General features: G+C 42.8%; 1 protein-coding gene across 1 annotated transcript; it reads right to left on the bottom strand.

Moving 5' to 3' along the window:
* Positions 1–1006: 1006 nt before the first annotated feature.
* Positions 1007–12986, bottom strand: KCNV1 (potassium voltage-gated channel modifier subfamily V member 1). The gene is made up of 3 exons (XM_064703603.1): positions 12066–12986; positions 9843–10369; positions 1007–1735 (listed from the first exon to the last, which is right to left on the bottom strand). The coding sequence occupies exons 1-3, from the start codon at positions 12545–12547 to the stop codon at positions 1224–1226; spliced, it is 1521 nt and encodes a 506-aa protein (XP_064559673.1). The 5' UTR covers positions 12548–12986; the 3' UTR covers positions 1007–1223.

Here is a 12986-nt window from a genome sequence, read left to right as displayed (position 1 = left end):
TCTAGATTAGTGAAATTATATTAAAGAAAAGCTTTATTTGCTAAGAGTGGTATTGGGCCACTGGAGAGGTGGGTGGTGAGAAATTAGACCAAAAATACCTTTGATTATTTTAGGTTTTTACCTTGATAACTACATGAAGTAAGCATTCAGTCCAAAAAGTGCTCATTTTTCCTTTGAAACAAAATATTTTAATGAAGCATTTTTCTAATAATGTATCAGTGAAAATAAATATATTTTTAAAATTCTGGTTCACTTGGAATACCTACAATTTTAATGGGAGACAGAGAAATCACTAGCTTGTTATCTTTTACAATTTCTGCTTCTCCTGTTATCCAGTGGTGACTTTACTTGAGCACAGAAACGACTTAACTAAAAAAATAAGTTATGGGAATCAAAACATATAGAGAAGACATAGTTTAAACTAAGTTTGTAAATTATTTCTGTATTGCAAAGACTGTATTAGCTCCTGCAACTTCTGAAGCAACTACAGATGGTTGTTCTATATTATGGCACTTATTAAATGACTGTTTCATACTTTGCTATAGATCTCTCATCTCCTTGATACTTCCATCTATCTCCTAATATCCATTATGTATCTGGTAGCCCTTTGCTTCTCTGTAAATGAGGAAATTCCAAACCCACCCCCTCCTCCCTCCCCCCAACCCTCATGCTACCCCAGAATGACTTTTTTTCATAGAAGATGGAGATAAGAAAGGGGATCAAGATTAAGCTAGTTATAGGTATGTCATCCTAAATTTAATCAATATTTCTGTTTCTTAGACTTCCCTTTTCAGTTTTCCTTAATGACTTTGACTTTTGTTCTTCAAGTGCAAATACAAAACCAGATGTTTAAAATTCAAAACACTGTAGCAATTTTCACCAAGACTTTATTATGATACATTAGTAGGGATTTACATTAGACAAATGCTTGCATCATTGTTTTACTTTTATGGATCCGTTATTTCCTATCTCACCTACCATGATCCAGTCCTGAAAGCAGGTTTTAGAGTTCCTTGAGAGATTCCATGTTATGAATTCTGCCTTTTGTGTACAATAGATATTTCAGTCTGTCCAAGTAAGTAAAACTCCACCTGGAAAAGCAAATACACTGTGTGGCAAATAATAAAAAAAGAGATATTTAATACTAAATTTCTGAAGTAGTCTATGTGCTACACAAGGTTAAATAACTTGAAAGCCAAAACCAAAAATCATCACACTCAAAGTCAAAACCAAAATTCATCTGCACCACTGCTCCTTGTACTTGCTCTCTCTCTGCTTTTTAACCGCAACATGTCCATGACACTGCGTGCGTATATGTCTCGCAAATTCACGTTGATATTTGAATCGCTGGATGAGTTCTTCATGAGTTTCTTTAAAGCTTCACGCTGCCGAAGAGCAGCTTCTTTTATCTTCAGAGTAAAATAACAGGCAGAAAAACGGTCATTTATTATAGCTATTGGCAAAGCCAAAACCAGTATTCCTGATAGTATACACATAAAGGCTACTACCTTACCAATGGTAGTGTCTGGTCTAATGTCACCATAACCAACTGTTGTCATGGAAGTTGTTGCCCACCACCAAGCACCAGGTACACTTGTGAAAGTTGTGCCTGGCACACCTTGTTCAACAAAGTACTCCACAGTGGAAAATATAGAGATTCCTACAGAGAGGAAAAGAAGCAGAAGGCCAACCTCCTCATAGCACTGAGCAATAGTCATCCCAAGGGACCGCAAGCCTGAAAGATAAGAAATGCTGTCAGTAGGTTGATTCATGTAGCTGTCATTATATCTTTGCAAAAAATTTCTTACTTAAAGGCTGACTGCTTTATATTTTCTTTGAATGTGGGTGAACATGTCTTGAGAATCACAGATTCAGTGAGATTAGAGAACACCTCCAAGGTCATCCAATCCAACCTTTAACTCAACACCAGTTTGTCAACTAAACCATAGCACAAAGTGACACATCAGTTGTTTCAAAACTTCCAGGACTGTGACTATATCGCCTCCCTGGGCAGCCCATTTCAAAGCTTAACCACCCTTTCCATGAAGAAATTCTTCTTGATGTCCAACCTGAACCTCCCCAGTACAGCCTGAGGCTGTTTTTTCTTGTTGCTTGATGCCTGGGAGGAGAGGCTGACCCTACCTAGCTACATCCTCCTTTCAGGTAGGAGGCAGAGAGCAATAAGGTTCCCCCTGAGCCTCCTTTTCGCCAGGCTGAACAACCCCAGTTCCCTCAGCCACTCCTCATATGATTTACTCTCTTGATCCTCACCAGTTTCATTGCCCTTCTCTGGACGTGCTCCAGCACCCCCAAGTCTTTCTTGTAGTGAGGGGTACAGAAGTGGATACAGGATTTGAGGCTTCCCAGTGCTGAGTACTGAGTGATAAATAATTCCCTAGTCCACTTGGCCACACTACCCAGGCCATGATGCCTGGGCCCTTGTGGACACTTGGGCACAGCTGGCTCATCACACCCAGATCCTTTTCGGATACTCTTCCCTCAGCCTGCTGCACTGCAGCAGGGGCTGTTGTGATGCAAGTGCAGAACCCAGAACTTGGCTTTAATGAACACCATACTGTTGGTCTCAGCCCATCTATCCAGCCTGTCCAGATTCTTTTGCAGAACCCTGCTGTATCCTCCAGCACATCAACTCTTCTACCCAACTTAGTGTTGTCTACAAACTGACCTGGATCCCTCATTCAGATAATTAATAAAGATATTACACAGGACTTGTCTATTACAGTGGCCTTAGACGGTCACTGGGGTGAGAGAAGGACGAGAATCTTGTTTCTTGATCAGAAGGCTTGATTTATTTATATAAGATATATAATACATTATAACGATACTAAAAAGAATAAGAAGAGAAGTTGCAGAGAGCTGCTCAGCTAAGAATAGAATAGAAGGAATGAATAACAAAGTTCTGTGTCCAGGGAATCTGTCCCTGAGCTGCTCCTGTGATTGGCCTTTAATGGTACACATGGAAGATGAGCCAGTCACAGGGGCACCTGCTACATTTCACAGCAGCTGATAACAATTGTTTACATTCTTCTTCTGGGGCTCTGCTTCCCAGAAGATGGACAAATGTGAAAGAAAAGATTTCTATGAAAAAATGTCTGCGACACTTGTCTCAATACTGAGCCTTGGGGACTCCACTAGTCACTGGCCACCAACTGGATGTGGCACCATACACTAACACTCCCTGGGGCAAGTCCTCCAGCCAGTTTTTACCCCAGCAAAGAGAGCATCTGTTCAGGCCATTGGCCTCCAGTTTCTCCAGTAGAATGCTGTGGGAGACAGCGTCAAAGATTTTATTGCCACCCAGGTAGGCAACACTCATAACCTTTTCCTCATCCACTAGGCAGGCAATGTAGTCATAAAAGATCAGGATGACCAAGCCTTGGCTAAATTGTCCTTTCCTAAGCCCAGAGCTGGGCCTGATCCCCTGGTTGTCCTGTACTTGCCATGTACAAGATCACACTAAAGATAATCTGCTCCATAATCTTCCCCAGCACCACGATGAGGGCTGTAGTTCCCTGGATTCTCCTTCTGACCCTTCTTGTTGGTGGGCATTACATTTGCTAGCTTCCAGTTACCTAGGACCTCCCTGGTCAATGAAGGCATAAATGACGGCCAGCATGGTGACAAGCCATCCTGCCAGCTCCCTCATCACCCTAGGATGAATCCCATGTGGCCCCATAGAACTGTGAGTGTCTAAGTGGCACAGCAGGTCACTAACTACATCCTCTTGGATTGCAGGGGTCTATTCTGCTTCCCATCCCTGTCTACCAGGGGGCTGGCTGCCATGAGGATATCCACTCTCTCTGTTAAACAATGAGGCAAGGAAGATATTAAGTACCCCAGCCTTCTCCTCATCCTTGGTGATAATGTTACCCCCCCCTCCACAACCAATAAAGGACAGAGATTTTCCTTGGCCCTCATTTTGTTGGTAATGTATTTATAAACCCACTTTTTACTACCTTTCACACTGGTGGCCAGACTGAGTTCTAGCTGAGCTTTTGCTTTTCTGATTTTCTCTCTACATGACCTAATGAAATCCCTGTACTCTTCCCAAGTTACTCTCCTTCTTCCAAAAGTCATAAACTCTCTTATCTTCTCTGAATTCTGGAAGAAACTCCCTGTTCATCCAGGCTGCTCTTCTTCCTCCTTGGCTTCCCTTAAGGCACATAGGTACTGCCTGCTCCTGAGCGTTTAAGACTTCTTTCTATAAGTATGTCCAGCCATTCTGGAGCCCTGGGGCCTGTTTCCCAAGGGACTCTCTGAACCAGTGTCCTGAACAGGCCAAGTCCTGCCTGCTGGAAATCCATGTTAGAGGTTTTGTTGACCTCTTCCTCACTTCACCATGAATTGAAAACACTCTTATTTCATGGTTATTGCTCATAATGGCCTCTGACCACCACATCTCTCTGCTGGTCTAATGAGGCACTGACCCTGGTAGGCTAAAAAGAGGCGCTGCTCTAAGCAGAAGCTGAGAAAAAGTGATTTACATAAATAGATCACAGTGTTAGAGACTGAACACCTGACATCATTCGTATTTTCTTAATATAGACCATAGGAATTCTTATTACTTATCATCTGAACTATATACACATATAATTTAGACAAACTAAACTATCTTGATTTATTAATTTGCTATAAGAGAAGATCTAGCACCACTCGAAACTACTTAAAAACACACTAAAAACACCTGCTTTATATTTGGAGACTAAATGTGCCAAGCCTCTGTTTTCCAGCCAATGTCATATTTTTCTCTTGGATCTAGGATCCCTTAGTTACCAAATTTGTGTTGCTGAGTGAGACCCCAGTTCAGTTCACTCAACTTTTTCTTTGAGGACTGTTTTCAATCCTTTTGTAATTGTCACAGACTCTCTTTGACCCTTCTTCCTTCTGCCCAAGCTACCTTGCACTGTAGAGATCAAAACTAAAAGGTTTTCCAGTAACAGATGCACTTGTGCCAAACTCAAGGTAGCAAAGCAAGCAGCAAAGCATATCCTCTCAATGCAAGCATGAATCCTGTTAATTGACTATGTTCTGCATCAGTCCTTTTGCCCACGAGCCTGTGACCACTCTCCATAACCCCCTATATTCCTGTTAGAGCCACTGCTTCTAGGCTAGACTGCCCCACAAAAGTGAGCAGGAAAGTAAATCCAAAAGTAGTGCAATGGATAAATATTGCACACAGAAAGAAAGAAGGAAGATAACAGGGTACCAATTCAGCTGAGGCACACAGGAGACTGAAATTATCTTTTAAATTACTTTGGATTAGTTTTTAATGCTGTTCTTTAAAAAATGTGAGATGCTTTCTCTAATAAATGAGAACAACATAATGCCTATGAATTACTCTTCACAGGTATATTTCTCACTAAACTAGTGTTTGCAAAACAGCTTACTGAGGCTCTGGCTCTGCTTGCAGACTTCATGTGCTCGTTATTGTTATAGGGAATTTGACTGTCTGACAATCTCAAACAACAAGATGTTAACACTTCTTGCTTTTGGCTCTTTCTTTTCCCCTGCAGGTTTAATGGATTTCAGAAGTTTTATGTACAACAAAACTGGAGGTACACAGTAGAGTTTGGAGGCAATGTTGGAGTTTTCTTCCAATGCTATCTGCTACGAACTCCAGTAAAGAACTTACCCATACTGAGATCTTACATTACTATAACTATGATCTGTAGAATGTTTATTACAATGATATAGATTAAATCTTTAACACAAAGGGAATGAGATACAACACTGAAATCTTTTCTCTGTAAATATGACTGCCTTCATATTTTGGAAACATTAATATAAGCAGAGCAAAAGCTCTGTGAGATAATTGCAAGAACTCAGATCAAATTCTCATTTCCAAGGAACCCTATGAGCCCTTGCCCTGTAAAACTTCCTACTGAACAAGGCAGAAGAGTAAGTCCTTTCAGGTGAGCTAGGAAGAAGGTACAATTTAAAATTACCCCTGTAGGACTTCTTTTCAAAGCATAAATGAATACTATAAAAGCCAGAGCTTGTACCTTATGATGAATCTTGATAGTATTGTAGCTAAAATAAAAAGCAAATATTTCACATAAAATAGATTAAAATAAGGAGGAAAAGAACAGTAACTGTTAAATCTTTGTATCACAATGATGACACTCTGATTTTTCCTATGACTAGTTATTCTAACTGTTCAGGGTCTGATTTTTTCTTTTTATTATTTTTAGTTCTAGTGTACTAATCTAAAATTAAGATATAATTATTCATGTCTTTAAATGAAGTCAGGAAACATTACTAGGCAAATCCATGAATCAGAGAAGTTACTGGACTCCACAACTCATCCTAAAGGGAATCAGTTGGTGCAATGACATGTATAAAGTATGCTACTATATTACTTTGTACCCTTTAAAAATGTCTCTGAGTCCTGGCACATGGCCAAACTAGGGCTGTCCCAGCACAGACACCTCAGCAAGTCTTACAGCTTCTCATGAGAACTCCTTGCCAGGAGCTGTGACAGCTTGGTTACTCATGCTTGGAAGGTGCTAAGGTGCTTTAACAGAGTTGGTGTGAGGCTGGCAAGCAGCCCCAGCTCTGGTAAGAGGAAGAGGAAGCATTTCTGCCATGCAGGTCAAGTTCTATCTCTTTTTTGTCCAAAGTGACTTGGCAATACAAGCTGATAATCAGAAGCTTCAGTTTACACAGTGCTTAAACAACTGTAATGTTTTAACACAGAAAGTGTTGAAGTTTCAACTTTACATGACTCTAGAGGCACAACAGCCTTAAATATGCTATGGTCTTCTCTCAAAGACATGCTCATTGCCTTTGCAAGTAAGATGCTCATACCCTACTTCTCCTCAAGAAATCCCTCTGTATGTGCTTCCCAGAGGAGAACAGCAAGGTCCCTGGAAACATGGTCCTGGGGCAAGGCAACAGCTGAGGAGCATCTGAGAACATGACAAATGCAGCTTCAGTTCTCTTCTTGAAGTTACTAAAATACATAATTTTGATATGTTGGAGAAGTAGTCTTGCCCTCTAGCTACACAATTTATGGACAGAGGTACTACTGATTTCTCAGTGGTTCCTTGATGAAGTACAGTACTTAGCATAAGTAGCTGCACACTCACACCAGTCTAGCCTGAGTGTTTTTAAGATCACATCCCTCAAGTGAGCTGGCTTCAGCTTCCAAAGGGGCAGAAATTACTTTTTTTCATTTCTTATTTTCATTCTTGTTCTTGTCCCACAGAAAGGGTTAAGTTGCTATTTCTTGAAAGAGAAGAAAAGAACTGATGTTTTTTTACCTCACTCATTCCTCCCCCTGACAGCAGGGCCAGGCTGCTGTTGTGATCCCAGCTTTGCTATGGCTCCATAAAGTAGCACAGAGGTGTGTTCTCCTTGTGGCTGTGAACACCCCTCCTTGCTGAAAGAGAAGCTGCTGGCTTCAGACACAAATCTTCTGCTCTTGTATTCATCTTGCCACATGAAATAACTGAGCAGTACCTGAAGCTTTGTCAGGTCTGAGAGTGTAGGAAGTTGGAGAGAAGCCTCACTGGAAGGCACCTGTCAGATCCAAGGCAAGAGAGCAAGAAGAGCTTTGAGAGCTGCCCTGAACACTGAGGTTATCAGTACTGCCTAGGGATGTGCAAGGAAAATGGTCTCTATGCATGATAAAGATGAGGCTCTTGTATTAGGAGCTCTGGTAAAGGATGTATTTAGAAGCACATAAACACACTTTGGACAGGAGATCAAAACACTGAGTTTCTACATTTAAGTCATACAGATTTGCTTTAACACTCTGGAACTAAGCAGGCAGCAACTGACCTACCAAAGAAGCAAGACAATGATGGTAACACTGCTCCAACTGGCTTAAATTGATACATGTGTTGCTTCTTGTACCTTGAAACTGGCATTTTGATTCCAGTAAAAAGAAGACAGCACACCTCCAGATCACGATACTATATTTTTATGAAATTAATTCACTTTTACCTGACATGGTACTATTAAATTCAATATCACTCAATATTGTGATGTAAACTGTGGTAAATATGGAATAATTAATTTAAGAATATATAAACCTAAGTGTTTAGACCACCCTTGAAAGTATGTCTGCCTGAAGTTAGCAGTTATACAAATATCTGAAACATCTCATTTCAAGCTGATAGAGCCACAGAACTGAGTGACAGGATGAACACATTCACTCTGTAAGAGTAAATTGCATTTAACTGGAAACTTAAATTGAATTAACATACTTTTGTATGACCATTTTGTTAGTCAGCACAAAAGTGCCCTGAAGAGATAAAATATTTTTCTTATTTTCAAAACACAGTTAGAGAGGGTGGCATTCACATCACAAGTACCATCAAAAGTGGGTAACAGAATTGCAAAAAACCTCTACCAAACCCTGCAAAACTTGTAATAAAGCAAAATTGCCAGACTGAATCATTACAAACTTTCTCTCAACTGCTTTCTAAGGGACTGTTATGCATCAGTATAGGCATAATCTAGTGCAGAGAGTAAGATTAAGATGTTTCCCAAACCACTATGACTATGCTTATAAGTAGTATCAAAGCTACTCCCTGCCACTGGCAGGCAGGTTTACTACCTTTAAGTGGTTACAAAAATAAGACACACTCTGCTGCTGTGAGCACACTGTAACTCCTGCTGAATTTGGGCCAGTTTACAGAGAGGGCTCTCCAAAAATATGGACAGGCATCAAACCATTCCTGCTTCATGGCTGGAAATTCTGAAAAGGCACATTGGGTGCTTTTCAAGAACAGTCATCACTGTCTTCAGAACAGCTAATATTGCAGGACAGAGATCATGATTTACTATTAGGATTTAATTTTTCAAAGCTACTAGCGTTGGCTGAACATTTCTTCTGTAAAATTCAGCACCATATTCTCCACTGATTTAGGTGGGTACATAAGAGAATCATTTTGAAAATGCCAAGACAGTTTTTATTCTTTCATATAGCCAGGCATGCACATGCCACAAAGAAGTAATAAAATCAGGGGAAATGCAAGAGGAAATTCAACACTTTCTAATGCTTTCCAGTTTTCTCAGATAAATTCCCACTGGAAAGTGTTAACTTTTATGCCTTCCTTTCACCAGAGAGAGCAAACAAGATGGTTCACAGAAATGCATTTCACCTTACACCCCACCCCTGCTTGCTGTTCATTCACCTGTCAGGAGTGCCAGGGCACTAAGGGCCCCAGACCAGCTGGTGAACGCTGGCTCAACCTGGCACTGCTGCTCTGCCCTGCACCCAGCTCCCCCTGCCTAAGCAGCCCCTGATGGGCTCCTCATACCACTGGAATACCAGAGGGTTCAATGGGGCCAGAGAGCCCCTCAACACATCACCTCCAAAGGTTTTAAACAGTTTTCTTGAAACATTCTCCACTGTGGTTGTTTTCAGGATCTATGACATGGACAAAATCATGATGTCATTCTTTACATATGCTTTTAAACAGACAAAATTGCGAAAGCTGTCATTAGTGGACCTTGGAACATACAAAAAGCCTGGGCTGATGATCTCCGCTTCTTCCCTAATAAAATCAACATATATATGTTTTAAAATTTATCATACTATGAATGACTGGTGGATGATTTACAGCATGCAACACTGAGGTCTGTTTATGTAAATGTTCAATGCAAACAATATGCAAAGCTTTTTGAAGAGCTAAAATTTTTTGGAGAAGGCCTTTATCACTCAACTACAATGTACAAAAGGAAGATCTTCAAAAGCCATTACTGCGAACAGATTGTGTAACACAATGCATACACAAAATGGAGGACTGTGCCCAGGACAACTATTGCAGGCAGTGAAATTGAGAAGTATCACAGCTATGGCCAAAATATACCTGTTGAATGTCTTCCCAGCTTCAGCATCCTTAGGGCTCTGAGAAGTCTCAGCACTTGGACAATGCGCCCCACGTTCTCCAGTTCCTGGGAGCTCTCACCACCACACAGGCTCTCTACCAGCAGGGTGATGTAGAAAGGCAGAATAGCAAGGAGGTCTATGATGTTTGCCACGCTCCTCAGGAAGCGGCACCGATCTCGGGCACACAGGAGCCTCAGGCCAAACTCCGCTGTGAACCACGCAATGCACAGGTACTCTAGGGCATCCAGCAGGGCTGGGGCCAGCCAGCTGAGCTCTACTGAAATCAAGGCCATGTTGGCAATTGACACAACAACAAAAACCATGGACAAGGTGCCAAACGTCCTGGCTGCTGCAGAGGAGCCAGGCTTTTCCAAAAGTTCCCAAAGTTTCTGTCTGACATTGGGACAGAGGCTACCAGAAAAGTCCTCTTCTTCATCTTGGGCATCCAGTTCTTCTGCATCTTTCTTGATGTCTAAGGCTTCACTCAGCTCCTTCCTCCTGAAGTACCTGCCCAGGAACACCCCCCAAGAGATTTTGAATACCAATAGGCAGATGCTTGTCTTATCATTTACTATGCAAGTCAGAAGAATACACATTAAAGTTTACCTTATATGAGTCAGAAAACCGTAATATCAAGCCTATGGCTTGTTGAGCCCCAGAAGCATGTTTCTGCTGAATGATACACTTCTATTACCCCATTTCACATCAGTGACACATTCTATATGCAGAATAATTTTACTGAGAGCGATTTATTTATATGGAACATGTTGACCACAGTAGGATCTGCGGCACGACTGACATGAGTTCTTAGAAGCAATCCTGGCACAACCACATCCTCTGTTTTTAAACAGTTCTCAATTTATTTAATTGTATGCCATTTTTTATTACACTGGTCCATATATGCAATAGTAAAACTGAAGTTCATGAGTAAACTTCTGATCAATACAGACTAAGATGACAAGGTATCTTTCTTTCTTTAGATATATCAGCTCTCACAGAAAGTGGACAAACATTTGTACAGAGTAAAACTTACAGACTATAAATACATAGAGTGTTTTGTCAGAGTAAGAGTATATTTAAAGTGGAATTTTGTCAATCATAAACACTCAAAGTACACTAAAAAAATATTTTTCTGTCATATCTTTACTTTTGACTGCTGTCAAGTTCAAGCCTTAGACAAAGGTGTTGTACAATTTTGTCTTCAATACAGTTAGTCCTGCATATGTCAAAAAGGTCTGTAGCTCTGTGTATCACTAAAGTAGTAAGAGCATTCAGTTACACCTACCAGAAAAGAAAGGTTTGAAAACTAGGCTCCAATCTTCTCAGCTGAAGAACTAAACCATACTAGGGTAGGATACCACTAATATCTTTTTGAGATGGTATTACTTCTTTCTAATAATTTTGACATAACTGCTATAGCTAAATAGCAGTTACCCTCTTTAGAAAATTCATTTCTTCAATACTAAAAAACCAAAACCAGTAACATTGAATATGGTGGGAAATTAACTGCAAATAGAATTAACAGAAACATCCTGGGGGTGGTTCAGTCAAAGCCCACCTCGTTCCCAAACTGCCTGGTATAATTTGTCTCCAGCGAGCCATGTTCCCGCTGCTGCTGCCCCCTCCCTGTAAGCTGCTACATCCACGTGCGATGCTTCCTTTCAAGGCTCCTCCTGGAGCCATGCCACCCACACTCAGCCTGGCAGGTGACCAGCCCCCCTCCTGCCTCTCCAGCTTGGATTTGGAAATCCTTCAAAATTAAAGCGCAGGTGGGCAGGATCCAAACCCTCCCAGCATTGTGTCTGACTCCACATCCAATCCCTCTATGATAACCTTAAACTGAATGATTGAAGGGGCATCTCTCTTTTCACAACCCTTTTCATCTCAGGCATTGTCCTTTTCAACCTTTTGAGCTTCCAGGGCCAGTTTGAAGCCACTACAGGACATCCCAGACCCTGTTCCTGTTACTGTCTCACTATCTTGACCTCACCAGCAACCTTTCTCACAGTAAGTGGTAACTGTGACCTCACCCAACACATCTCCATCCACTGCACTTGGGGCTCAACTCACACAACTTTTCCTGCTACCTCACCTATCCCCATTGCTGGATCTCTCATCTGAGGGTCTCTGCATGAAAGTCGATGTGGAACTCATCTAGCCCACAATCCACAAGATGAGGAAGCCTCATCTTCCCACAACTCACCGGTCTCTGCAGCAGGAATCAATGCTGAGCTCATCCAAACCCCAGTACTGGATCTCTTGCAGGAAAGAGAGTGCACACAGCTGCTCCATCACATGCAGCCTCCCTGTCTGGTAGTAATTCAGGATGTAGTGAAACGCCTGCGAGCTCCGGTCAAAGAAATACTCATTCTCCACAAGGTTGGCATCATCACAAAGCTCAAGGAGGCCAGAAGCCACGTCCCGGGCAGCAGAGACCACTACTGCCAGTTTGCCAAGACGGGTGTCAGGGTAGCAAGACAAAGTTTGCTGGGACATCACAAAGCGGCTGCCTCCTACATTGATAGTAAAGCAGTCCAGAGAGGGAATGACCTTCTGGAGCAGGGGCCCCTGCTCTTCCTCACTAGAGAAAACACTGGACTCCAGCGAACCCAGGGATGTGCTACTCCCCGGTTCCTCCAAGGATGCTTGGGAAGAAAGAGACATGCAGCAGGGAGGCGACTTCATCCTGTAGCTGCCAGCAGCAGCCCACACTCTCCAGGATCAAAATCACAACACGGCTGCAGAGAAGGCTGCCCCGCCAGGCTCGGAATGTTGCCTCTGGCCACCGTGCCAGGGACACCGCGCCGTCCCCGCTGCCTCGGGCGGTGCCTGGAGCTGGGCGGAGGTCAGGCGGTGCTGCTCAGCCCAGCGCCGCCCGCACTCGCGAGGATGCCGGAGGAGCCGCGGTACCTGAGGCGGCGTCACCTCGTGCTGTCCGCGCCGGCACCGTCCGCCCGCGACGGCCCCTCCGCTTCAGCGATCATCGCCAGCCGCTGGGTCGGGGCAGGGGAAACCCGCCGGCAGGGCACGCCACGGAACGCCGCCTTCAGCGGCCGCTCCGGGCAGCGCCCCGACAGTAGCCCGCTAGCCAGCCCGTCCCCTCCCGCCCCGCGCTCGCACTTGG

The sequence above is a fragment of the Zonotrichia leucophrys genome, chromosome 2 (genome assembly GCF_028769735.1).
Source record: "Zonotrichia leucophrys gambelii isolate GWCS_2022_RI chromosome 2, RI_Zleu_2.0, whole genome shotgun sequence".
In the NCBI taxonomy this organism is placed as follows: Eukaryota; Metazoa; Chordata; class Aves; order Passeriformes; family Passerellidae; genus Zonotrichia; species Zonotrichia leucophrys.
This window is presented reverse-complemented; position numbering and strand designations above follow the sequence as displayed.